Source organism: Ranitomeya variabilis, chromosome 2, assembly GCF_051348905.1.
Source record: "Ranitomeya variabilis isolate aRanVar5 chromosome 2, aRanVar5.hap1, whole genome shotgun sequence".
Taxonomy (NCBI): Eukaryota; Metazoa; Chordata; class Amphibia; order Anura; family Dendrobatidae; genus Ranitomeya; species Ranitomeya variabilis.
Genome location: NC_135233.1, coordinates 306,785,197 through 306,798,865, shown reverse-complemented (window position 1 = coordinate 306,798,865; position 13,669 = coordinate 306,785,197). Strand labels below are relative to the sequence as shown.

The 13,669-nt window shown below is 39.0% G+C and overlaps 1 protein-coding gene across 2 annotated transcripts in view; it reads right to left on the bottom strand.

Moving 5' to 3' along the window:
- The window catches only part of IL1RAPL2 (interleukin 1 receptor accessory protein like 2), a 1,069,016-nt gene that overhangs the window by 519,882 nt on the left and 535,465 nt on the right, over positions 1–13,669 (bottom strand). For both annotated transcript variants that reach the window (XM_077285203.1, XM_077285204.1), the window contains one exon: positions 11,131–11,284. In XM_077285203.1, coding sequence (XP_077141318.1) covers positions 11,131–11,284 — 154 coding nt within the window. The remainder of the gene's footprint in view (positions 1–11,130; positions 11,285–13,669) is intronic.

Sequence of the window (13,669 nt, the reverse complement as noted above, 5' to 3'; positions counted from 1 at the left end):
ATACAGATAAGTGTGGACCTTTGTGTCTAATAGACCGGTATTTTCCAGAAAGGCATGTAGCCCATTTCATTGCCTTTGCTAGCAGAAACAGAAATTGGATGCTAATTAATATTTCAAGAGTCTAGATTTTACTTTAAGCAATATATTTTTTTTCTAATCAATTCCTGTTAATTTTTTCCTTTTAATATTTTTCAATGGAATAGTGGAGAGGCTTCCAAAATAGGAGTCGAGAACACCAGCGCCATCTCAAGGCTTGCACGGACTTCTTCTCCATGGGCTGGGTCTCGTTTTTCAGCTCAGCCTCCCTCACTTGCAAAGTGATGAGCTGCAATGCCAAAAACAGCCCAAGGACACAAGTGGTGATGTTTCAGAGAAAAAAACAAAGATCCATTTTTGTGATCCTGGATAAGGTTTTCTATTCTTCTGCCAGTGGTTAACAAAGTGCAATTCTCTACTTTTGAAGGCAATTGGACAATGGTAAATCTTCTCCATACTTTGATGGGATGCAATAATTGAAGTCTTGTGATTTACATATTTCTACAAGGGCCATTTGCCAAGAAAAAATACCCCCAAGGCTACCGACAAGTGTGCACTCATAATTTCAATTTACATCAATAGTCATTGATGCAGTTAAAGATAATGAATACAGCAGAAATTAAATTAGCCCGCTGTGTTATACAAGTCTCCATTTAACCACACCATTGTTTGGCAGTACATTTAGATTTAATGAGGAGCCGTCAACGTCTTATTGAAAACACATAATTGATTATTACATGGAATAATGAATTAGCCATCTTTTTTGATCTCTGCCCTTCTACTTCTAATTATGACACCTCCAGGTCCCACATTAAGCAAATTCTTGGCCACACATTTTGAAATATTATATTTCATGTGAATAATAGATGTGTCTGTATTGATGATTTACAGAAAGGTTAAAGTGCAGAGTAAAAAGCTTCTCAAGACCCTGAAGCATCAAAGGGTCAAATTAAAGTGCAGCTCGCTAATGACAGACTGGATAAAAATAACAAAAGTGCCACAAAGAGTTTTAAGAGTATGTTGCTGCTACGTATGAGGCAGATCTAGCTCTATGAACCTTTATCAGATGTGTCAAAATGTCCAAAAAGGTTTCTAAAATTAAAGAGAGTCTGTCACCAGTTATGACCTCACAAGGATGCTGACAACTCTAGATAGGAGAGGTTCGGAGATGTTTTAGCATCCTGTTATTAAATTGGTATAGTAGAATATAGGCAAAATTAGCTTCTGATGCTCCCGCAAGTGCTATGAAGGTCTTCGCTAAGGCTGAAGTTCTCTCACACCTCTGTATCAAGGCCTTCATAGAATTTCGCTCGGAGTGAAGGCTGGCGTGTCCAAATAGTGGCCCTACAAGAGCACGGGGGATGTGGAGTCCTAAATACAGAGAGAGGATTTCAGCCTTAGCGACCACCTTTGGAGTATTCATGGAATCCACCAAATTAAACCCCTAAAAACTTATTTTAGCCTTAATTTTTTCCTCTACAGCTTGTCAGTGACAATGGAAGGTGTGGAAACATGCATGGTTGCATGTGTAATACCATATATTATATAATTAGAGCGCATATGTGCTATCTATGCTTTCTATCATAGTCAATCCAAGCTAGTTTGTAGGTAGCATTTTATTCAAACTGATATAAAACAAATATAAACTATACACAAAGCGTTTCGGCTGTTTGCAGATACAGGTACACCTTAAGAAGACTGCAAACAGCCGAAATGGGTGGTGTATATAGTTTAAATTTGTTTTATATCAGTTTGAATAAAATTTTACCTAGAAGCAACCTGAAGTTCCTGCACCTTGATTTCTCTAGGTGGTGAAGACAGCGCCATTCCCTGGTCCTCCATTCTGGCATCCACGCTGTGGGATACTACTATCATAGGGTCCACAATCTCTCCTCACCAGGTCGGCAGAAGTCTTTTGCAAATCCATCCATACTTTCAGCGGGAGTTGTGCCTCTGTTTTCATAACCGCATCAGGTAAGCAACTTCCTATTGATGCTCCCTCTTCTGTCCAGCCATATAATTGCTGTCTAGAAAGTTTAGTCATTTTCTTTGTCTCCATTATTACAGACATTGTATTTTTGCGTGTATTAATCCTTCCTATATTTCATATTGTAAGGTAACAGCACCACCTGCTAGCCGTTTAATGTATAGATTCTAGTTTAATTTGCAATGTGTTATGGGAAGTTCCTAGGGCATTGTGGTCTTATTATGACACTGTGAAGGGAACAGCAGCCATTGTTCCTCCATGCGTCTTAGGAGAAACCACATCATTCGTTTTCTTCATGCTCCCTAAACAGCCTGCCCTAAGCATAGTTGGTAAGTACTATCTATGTGTTACAATCCTGTGTTTATCACTACGTTTGTTGTACTAAGTAGGTAATCATCAGTTTATATTACCTCATGTTACCTGTGTATTGCAGACTATTTGTGTTTCATGCTCTGTGCAGTTATATATTCTGAAATGCTCCTGTTATTGCATCCTATGGTTTCACCCTTTCCTGTCACATCTGCAATCAATAAAAGAAGGCTACAATTTGACAGCCTCTTTTCTTAAAGAAGACAGGGGGTTTAGCTACATGTCTCCTTGCACACTCTGCTAACGTGTATGAGGACAGTATACTCACCTTCTCAATCGATTAAATCTTAATACGCTTAGATAGCGCCATATTTTTTTCTTCTTTAGGAACTTTATCACTGTTCACAATCCAAGCTAGTAGTAGTCATGTGCTTGAGTTAGACTTTTACCCATAAACATTAACTTTCATGGAGTTTTTGTTTTGTTTTTTAACAAAACCTTAAACTTGGATCCAGTATTGCATAAAAGTGCACAATGCACACAAAGTGCCAGCAGAAAAGTGTATTATGTAATTAAAAAACTTACATCACATAGCATACAGGTAGGCCCTAAGAAGCCTTTAGGTACTTTAGGTTACTGTAGTAAACACAACATGCCAAAACTCAAAACTCGCAAAACTGTGATCTACGGAATTGGTCAGCAGGTTTATACTTACTAATATGAGGGCAACATAAAATAGGGGAAGAGACACCAATTCTAGTAGTGTGTCCCTTACTGGGCTTCCTTCTGTAGTTTTGATAAACTCACTGTTTTATCTGCTGCAGCTCTGATAGTCACCTCAAGTCATGAGCTCTGTCTAACCCCAGCACCAACATTTATGGACGGCTTTCTACCTATACCATGCCTAGACAAAGAACTTTGAATCGGTGGTAGAAGAAGGGGCAAGACAAAACTCATTAATATTTAGGAGTACATAGCCAGAGCTTATTAATGAGAGGACCAGCAGGTCTGCAGCAGGTGGTACACAGAGATTGTATTAAAGATACAGCAAGAAGCACAGCAAATGACCCAGTATTAAAGTCAGGATCTCATTCCCTACTTTACGTTCGTGTCAAACTAGACATCATACACCTAGTGACAGATTCTCTTTATGAAATGAGGGACTTTATATGCAACAATAATATCTACCATATATTAACAAAATAAGACTCCAGAAGAGTTTTGGGATGAAGCGGATGAATAATCAAAACTGCTATGAGGACAGAGCATTTCCCCACTGAGTAGTAGAAAGGTAGAAGTCAAAAAGTTGTTGTTTAGCTTATGTTCCCAGTAAGACTATGATACATCTGAATTCTCAAAGTAAAGTATAATATTCAAGTATTCTGGAATATAAAAATGACATAATATCTAGATGGAAAAAAAATATATGTTAAAATATTCAATGGAGAATAGAGTGTTTCAGTTTGATGAAATGGAACGTGTTTGACTTAAGTTGTATTAGAGATGCATAATTTGTAATCTGAATATTGGCTAGCATTTACTCTAGTAAATCTTGCTCTGAGCTGTGGATATGGAGCCAATGAGAAGCTATAATGGTGTTAAATGTACTGTAAAATTATAAGTGCACAGGAATTTTTCACTTTTACTTCAGAAATTGTACACATTCAGTTTGACAATATAAGTGGATGAATATTTTTTTTTTACATCCAAAGGGTTTTATACATATGTTTTCATATTCAAGCGGACAAACATGAAGAGGACGTCATAGACCCCAATATTAGGTCACCACCACATTCAAATACTGCACAAAAAGGGACATAATAGGGTAACAATAGAAACAATTGTCAATTCCTGACAAAACTAAGGTTTGTATGTGGTTAAACTCTTACTCTGTCACCAGTCAAAATCACGGAGTTTTACAATGCTGATACATCAGGGTTCCTGTCAAATTCGAACAATTTCTAATTCGATCACTGCAAATTCTTAAAAAAATACCTGGAGACATGTCCGTTTTTTTCCATCAGCACGGAAAACAAGGGCCAATACAAGTCTAAGAGTCTATGAAAAACACATACAGAACACAAATGGCATCCTGTTGGCATTTCACATTGGAAAATATTAGAGAATCTTTGTCATTTATTTATATATCCATGAAAAACACTGATGACACATTGATCGTAAAAACGGAAACATTGACTACACCGATACCATTTTTTTACTGCCGTTTTTAAACCCTCCATGACATATGATGTATATTTACTAGTGATGAGCGAATATACTCGTTACTCGAGATTTCTCGAGCATGCTCGGGGGTCCTCCGAGTATTTTTTATTGCTCGGAGTTTTCGTTTTTCTTGCCGCAGCTGAATGATTCACATCTATTAGCCAGCATAAGTACATGGGGGGGTTGCCTGGTTGCTAGGGAACCCCCACATGTACTTATGCTGGCTATCAGATGTAAAACATTCAGCTGCAGCAAGAAAAACTAAAGCTCCGAGCACTAAAAAATACTTGGAGGACCCCGAGCATGCTCGAGAAATCTCGAGTAACTAATATATTCGCTCATCACTAATATTTACATCACATTTACTGTTCCTGACTTTCCTGCGGGCTCACACGCTGAGCCCGCAACTTTCCCAACACATGATGACTGATTTATTCGAATGGCATAGAACTTGTTCATCACTTGATAGATCCGTTCTCTGCAACAATTCTGCATTTCTGTTCATTTAATGGCAAGGAATTTCAAACACATGTAAATCTAGCCTTGAAAGGGTATTTCCATATTAGCCATTTCTGGTTGAGATGAGGATAATATATCAGTCTCAATGAAACAGCCAAAAGGCATGCGGATTGCCTAACCAGCCAAGAGTTTCACTTCGATTGGAGGTAAGGTGTTATGGTCCTGGTGGTTAGGACACATGAAAAGACCTGATAGGTAAACTACAAATAAAGAACAAGCTCTGGGAATGTGGGAACTCTACTGACCGCAATCCTGATCCTATCAACACACACTATAGGCAGCCGTGGAGCGTTCCTGACTCTGCCTAGACGCCTCATCACAGCCTGAGAACTAGCTATCCCTAGAGAGAAACAAAGCCTCACTTGCCTCAGAGAAATTTCCCCAAAAGTGTAGACAGCCCCCCACAAATAATAACGGTGAGTTAAGGGGAAAACACAAACATAGAAATGAAAACAGGTTTTAGCAAATGAGGCCCGCTAATTACTAAATAGTCAGAAGATAGCAAGGAATCTGTGCGGTCAGTATAAAACACTACAAAAATAAACCACGCAGAGAATACAAAAGACCCCCACACCGACTCGCGATGTGAGGGGCGCAACTCCGCACCCCAGAGCTTCCAGCTAGCAGGAAAATAGCATATAAGCAAGCTGGACTGAACACATCATATACTGAGAAACATATTCAAAAAAGCAATGAGCAAAAATGAACTAAAATGAACTTAGCTTCTCCAAGAGGAGACAGGTCACAAGGGAAGTCCCAGAGAGATCTGAACCAGTACTGAATACAACGAGAGCAGGCAACAAGTAAAGGTCCAGGTGGAGGTAAATAGTCAGCCAGATAGCAGAAAACGAGGCAGCTGGGGCCCAGCTAAGACCAGCCGTAACACTCAAAGCCACCAGAGGGAGCCCATGAACAGAACTCACAAAGTACCACTCATGACCACCGGAGGGAGCCCGAGAACGGAATTCACAACAGTAAGGAAAAGCAAAGTGCAGCAATAACGGGAGTTCCGACCATCGTTTGTGGCCATATAAGGGACAGATATTCCCATCTCAGACTATCATGGCTAAGCTGAGAATGCTCCTCTAAAAGTCATCACCTGGTACCCTTCAAATGTGTAGAGTGGGCACCAGGAGATCAACAGCATCTAGCACCAAGGGCACAAGTTATCATTGTACTGTAGGTTGTGGTAGGTAATCATCAGTTTTCTATACCATTGCTTTAAAAGAATAGGTATGTATACTTCATACCATATTGTAGATATTATTGCAACAGAATGCATATAGCATTGTGCATTTTTTTTGTATTTCACATGAATTCAAGAATATATTTATTTATTTTACTCACTTACAGCGACATGTAAAAGTTTGGGCACCCATGGTCAAAATTACTGTATTGTGAACAGTTAAGAAAGTTGAAGATGAAATGATCTCTAGAATGTCTAAAGATAAAGCTGACAGCTTTCCTTTGTATTTTAGGCAAAAAAAATATATTGTCATTTTTTACACTTTATAACTTGCACAAAGGGAAATGTGCAGTTGCAAAAGTTTGGGCATTTGCATTCTCAGATAACTTATAACAAGGTTTTGGACCTCAATTAGATTGTTAGGGTTATGGCTTGTTCATTATCATCGTTAGGAAAGGCCGGTGATACAAATTTCCCAACTTTATAAAAACTCAAAATGGAATTAAGAAATGGCAGTTAACAGGAACAATAGAAGTCAAGATAAGGTCCAGAAGACCAAGCAAAATTTCAGTGACAGGTACTTGTAGAATTGATAGAGAGGCAAATTAGAACCCCCTCTTAATTGCAGACTCTTGAGTTATGGTACATGGTTCACCTGCACAAATATGTCCTTCATGGAAGAGTAATCAGAAGAAAACCTCTCCTGCGTAATCAACATAAAATTTAGAGACAGAAGTATGCAAAAGAACATCAAAACAAGCCTGATGCATTTTGGAAACAAGTTCTGTTGCTGGACCAATGAGGGTAAATTAGAACTTTTGGGCTATAATGATCAAAGGTATGAGTGAAGAAAAAGGGCACAGAATTTTAAGAAAAGAAGATATCACCAACCATCAAGCATGGGGGTGGATCAATCATGCTTTGGTGTTGTAGCCAATGGCATGGGGAACATTTTCCAGGGTCGAGGAAAGAATGGACAAATTCAAATTCTTGATGCAAACATAACACCATTTGTAAAAAAGCTGAAGTTGAAATGGATGTAATAAGAGACGCGTAGAGTCTAGATCACATGAAGTATTTATTCCCCTCTACTCATCCTTGATCAGGCCACATCAGGAAAACTGTGCTCAGTTCTGAGCACCACATTTTAAAAATACATTGAAAAACTGGAGCAAGTTCAGAGAAGAGCTACCAGGATGGTGAGCAGAATGTCTTATGAGGAACGGTTAAAGGATCTGGAAATGTTTAGCTTGCAAAAAACAAGGAGACTTTATAGTGGTCTACAAATATCTGAAGTGATGTCAAAGTGAAGAAGGATAATCTTTATTCTCATTTGCACATGGAAACAAGTGAAGCAATGGAAACTGAAAGGGAGAATATACAGATGAGATATTATAAAACATTTTTTGACAGTGAGAGATGAGTGGTCAATGAGTAGAGCAGGCTGCTGCAAGAGTTGGTGAGTCCTACTTCAATGGAAGTCTTCAGAGGCTGGATAGACATCTGTCTGAGATGGTTTAGTGAATCCTGAATTGAGCAGGAGGTTGGACATGATGACAATTGAGGTTCCTTCCTACTCTAACATTCTATGATTCTACAAATGGACAATAATCCTAAACACACATAAAAATCCACAAGACTACATCAAAATGCGCAAGCTGAAAGTTTTACAATGGCCCTCACGGGCCACTGATCTGAACATCATTGAAAATCTGTGGGTTAGACCTCAAAATAATAATACATGCAATAAAACCCAGGAATCTGACAGAACTGGAAGACCTTTCTTAGGCTACGGTCACACTATCAGTATGTGATCAGTATTTTAAGGAAGAATGGATGAAAATCCTTCAAACAAGAATTTAAAGACTCTTGTCTGGCTGCAAAAAGCATTTACAAGCTGAGATACTTGCAAAAGGGGGTGCTACTAGGTATTAACCATGCAGGGTACTCAAACTTTTGTATCCGCTCATTTTCCTTTTTGTAATTTTTAAAATGTAAAAAATGACTTTGTATAAATAAATATAATTTTTAACCTAAAATACAAAAGGAAATGTGTTATCTTAAACTTTAGGTCTTTTAGAGATCATTTCATCTTCAACATGCTTACCATCATGACAGTCTCCATTGTGGCACACAATCTACTGTAAATTCCCTATCCGTAATTCTTTAAAGGCAATGTGTTTGTATTTTTTATTTTACTTTTATCCAGAATTTTTTTCTACCAGTCTTCCCCTTTGCAGCAGCATGCCCTGCTTGTGTCTGCTTTGCCTTCCACTGTGTGGGATCGTTTCATTCTTCCTCCCCCTACCCTCTCCATAGAGTTTAATATGAGGTATAACCTGATACTTCTCTGAGCTAGCTTGTCCATCTTGCTTTGGCCAAGATGGAGTTGAGTTGCTAAAGTGAATGATAAGTTCAAGACACAGAAAGAAGTCAAGAAATGGGTCAGACTCACAAGTGAAAAAGTAGCATATTTGTCTAATAAGATGTATTACTAAGCTTCTTAGATTCTTCCTTACTATTGATTTGTTGAAAAATTTGTTGAAACAACTGTGATTATTTAAAATGGTTGCCCACTACTAAACAACCTTTCCTTAACTTTTAAAGTGCCTAAGATACACTAAACTAAATAATAAAAACACAAATTAATGTCTCAAGTTGGCGTCATTTTAGCAATTTTGTCGCTTTGTCTCCAGCATCACATGACAATATTATGCAATGTGAACACAGCAGCCAATCATTGGCCACAGTCTTTCTGCATTCCATCAGAGTGAACACCTGTTTTGATTGAACAGTGATGACTGCACTAATCACGTCATTACAATGTCATTAGACCACCAGAAACAAAGCCTTAACATCACCAGTATTGGACAATCCCTTTAAGATAAATTAGTTAAGGTACCTTCACACTAAGCGACGCTGCAGCGATATCGACAACGATGCCGATCGCTGCAGCGTCGCTGTGTGGTCGCTGGAGAGCTGTCACACAGACAGCTCTCCAGCGACCAACTATGCCGAAGTCCCCTGGTAACCAGGGTAAACATCGGGTTACTAAGCGCAGGGCCGCGCTTAGTAACCCAATGTTTACCCTGGTTACCAGTGTAAAAGTAAAAAAAACAAACAGTACATACTCACCTTCTGCTGTCTGTCACACGTCCTTCGCCGTCTGCTTCCTGCACTGACTGTGATTGCCGGCCGTAAGGCACAGCACAGCGGTGACGTCACCGCTGTGCTCTGCTTTTACTTTACGGCCGGCACTCACAGTCAGTGCGGGAAGCCGCCGGCGAGGGATGTGACACAGACAGCAGAAGGTGAGTATGTACTGTTTGTTTTTTTTACTTTTACACTGGTAACCAGGGTAAACATCAGGTTACTAAGCGCGGCCCTGCGCTTAGTAACCTGATGTTTTCCCTGGTTACCTTTGTAAAACATTGCTGGCATCGTTGCTTTTGCTGTCAAACACGACGATACATGCCGATCTGACGACCAAATAAAGTTCTGAACTTTCAGCAACGACCAGCGATAGCACAGCAGGATCCAGATCGCTGCTGCGTGTCAAACACAACGATATCGCTATCCAGGACGCTGCAACGTCACGGATCGCTATCGTTATCGTTGCAAAGTCGCTTAGTGTGAAGGTACCTTTAGTCTCTCCATTCATATGTCACTGATTCCTGCCATATAGCCTAGGTCTTTGTAAATACAAACCACTTGAGAAATCTTTGTACAGACACTGAAAAACTAGGGTAAACATGTAGCTCTGAAAAAAGCAATCTGCTAAATGTAAATATAGCAGAGACTTAAGCTACAAACTCCAACTCCAAACAGCAAGTGTAAATCAAACTACAAAATTAATTTGCTTACTTTCCAACAGTCCCGATTTAGGTGAGAAAAGCTTGTGAAGTAGCCTATGAAAAAGTGGGACTTTGTAAAAGCCCAAGGGTGGATGTGTTCCCGATTGGTCCCGGAAGTGGGACTCAACAAGTCTGAAGTTTCTGATGTAACTTTGGGGTCTGCAACCTGTGTGGTCCCTAAGGTCACGTTAGCTACTGCAGATAACTTGGCAAGTACAGGCTTGCAACCAACATGAATTTTAATTGGTATAGACATTGCATAGCAGTGTTATCAGATTAGTTTATGTATGGAGGTTTTACTTGGTAACAGCATGCTAAAGAAATTGCGAGACGTATTCCAGCTCGTGGTTACAAATCACTAAATTTTATTGAAAATATTTTAAAGATTCTCCAAGCATATATAGCATAGAACAAAAAAAACAGAGTTTCGAACACTAGCCAGCATTCTTTGTCAAAGCTTTGCCGAAGAACACCAGATAGCATTCGAAATGTGTAGCTTTCTGTTTTCTGGTCCATGCCATATTTTCTTGGAGAAACGTTTAAATATTTTCAATAAAGTATAGTGATTTTTAACCAGTAGCTGAAGTATCTCTCAGTATTTCTATCTATTTTTACGATTAGTCAGATCGTGGTTCCAAGCACACTGGACCCTTATTTTCTACAATCGGTGAGCTGGCATTTTTTCTATTTTCTAACTGTAGATTAGTATTATTGGAGCATTAGAGGATGGTAGTGAAGGCCTTTCTACTCAAGTACATTATCTAGCAATATGGTGCCAATGGTGGCACAGCACAGCACTGTTCTCTAAATCTTATAAAAGCTTGACCTACTTACAGTAGGTATTGGTTAAAAATGATCACATATATATTTTATATGGCAGTATGGTATGTGCACAAGAAGCAACTGCACAAGGAACCATTCAATGTAAGGTCAGTCCTTATTTATAAAAAGGATGAGAATAAAAAAACAAAACAAAACATCATTATGAAGAGTGAAAGATCGGATTCAGTTCTTACCTGTTACCTTTAGCTGGATTGTCCGCCTGATTGGTCGGCCTTCAAATTTAATTTCACAAGTATAATTTCCCATGTCGTCTTTTTGAACATCTTGCATCAAAAGGCTATTTCCCTTCTGTATAATCAGGCTTCTCCACTTCTTTGGCTTGCATTCCTGCAAAGAAAGCACAATTAGAGAGGACATTTAGTCTAGTTCAATGCATGAGCTGCTTTATGCATTAGTTATTTATTTATTTTTTTATTTACGGTACAAGCTATTGTCTTAGCAGCAGAATAAAGTACGGCTTCCATGCAATGTTTTATTTTAGAATTAGTTTTTCAAACTGATAGACGTGAGGGTTTTTAGAAAGAAAACAATGAGACAGGTTTAATTACATAAGAAAATTGGTTTGAAAAGGGCTTTTAAATGTCACGTTCAATCGTCTTTTCCGACAAGGAAGATGAGAGCAAAAACATAATAAATCCAGTAAAATACTAGCTAAACTTTATAAGCGGTAAATTACCAGCCGTAATAATAGTGCTTAGGAATCACTGGCTGCACCGGGAGCCGATTCATTTGAATGATTTTCTCAGTATGGAAGTTGGAATATATTCCAGAAGATTCTGAATGTTACACGTTTGCTCTTGGACAATATACAGTAGGAGAGTGTGTGCCCACTGTGCCAATGTGCCATGCTCAGTAATATAATGTAGTAAAATGCAGTCTCTGGACTAATAATGCCAGACAGGCCATAGTGAGAATGTAGATAGTCAAAATAAGCAAGTAGGGAATAACTTTACTTAAGCAGTTTCATACAGTTGTATCCTTTGAGGACAGTGTTATGTCAACTGCCATAGACTTTAGCGGTCCAGTAGTCTACCATAGAAGCCAATTTAAAGGGGTTATCCAGTACTATATTAATTTTTAATGAAAAAAAGATGACAAATGACAAAATGTATTTTGTATATATTCATTTTTAACTGTGGGCCCAAGAACTTACAGGCAGGTAGTTACTAACCGCTTGTTCTGTCCAGTGCAGATCTGTGCCTGCACAGAGCAGTCACTGACCACTCATGCCAGCAATTCTGCTGATATCACATAACAAAGCAGCAGCTTTTTGTCTGCTCTTCTCTGTTGACAGGGCATGATTGCCAATGTGGTTATGATTGACAGCCAGCTCCCTGTTATATAACTGTGGGAAGCCTGCTTTCAATCAGCATGACCTTGCTAGTCACACCCCATTGACAAAGCAGCCCAGAAAAAGAGCTGCTTTATGGATGTGGAGCAGCTGAAATGCCAGCAGGAGCAGTCACTGACCACTCTGAGCCAGCCTGGGATAGAGCAGGTAGGCAGGTGCTAACTAGTTAACAACTATCTGCATGTTAGTTTTGTGGCGCATAGTAAAAAAATAATTTAGTCCTAGATGACCCATTAATGTTTTAAGAGAGCAGGCATCTCCAATAGGCATTAATTGAAAAAATTAGGCAAATGACAGATTTCTAGATGTATTTCCTAATTAGTTATTGGGATTGGTCTTGCATTGTCTTAAGGCAGGAGTGAGGAATCTTTTTTTTGTCAAGGGCCATTTGGATATTTATACCATCCTTACTCTGGCACTGGTTTCAGGACATAGTCTTTCATTGCATGCCCTTTAATGTTCAGTAGTGAACACAGCGTGCGTGTGTGCGTGTGTGTGTGTGTTCTAACAGAGCAAGAAGAATTTAATGAGCTGGTCATAATCAAAATACACCTCCCTGCCCAAGAATGCGGTCCCTGAGAATCTGCTTGGGGGCCTGATAAAAGGTCATCGAGGGCCGTAAATGGCCCTGGGGCCTAAGGTTCCCCACCCCTGTCTTATGGCATCTGTTAATTTGACCGATTTCCAAAAAGGAGTTGATCACGTGATAGAGGTTCTTACTACACATACTTTATCTTGGGATATCTACCTGTTCCATATATAGCAAGTAGTAAATAATTACATTGAATACGTGAATAATTATTCAATTAGCCTGCTTTTTGGCATGTAGGAGAGCACTTTACTTCCTGGAGGAAGAGCACATTGAAAGTTTTCTGAAGTCAAGATCGCTAGCAATAGAAAAACATGGACATTTGCAATGCTATAGTGAATGGTGGTACTCCATGATAATGGTTCATTGTTAGGAGTTAGAGAAACCATGACCACAGCAATTAGCAAATAATTACGTAGGCTTCTGTTGTAAAGGGGTTGTCCTTGTTAGATTAACCTTTTAAGACTTTAAAAAAATACACTTGAAGTGGTAAGTGATAAATCACTGGCTCTATTGACTATTTAATCACTAAAAGGCTCAGTCATTCAAGGATGCACGGATCTCCAGTCAAAATAAATAAATCTCCAGAGAAGTTTTTATTAAACATTTTTAACCTTTTTTTTCTGGAATAGTGGTCGAAACAAATTGTAGGGTCCATGCAGCTAACAAAGCTGCCCAAGTTGCTTTGTGTGTAATTTTTTTTTACATGGATCAACATTGTAGCAGTATTACAGTATGAGCTGTTATAACACTAAGGTTAGGCATCTGCCTA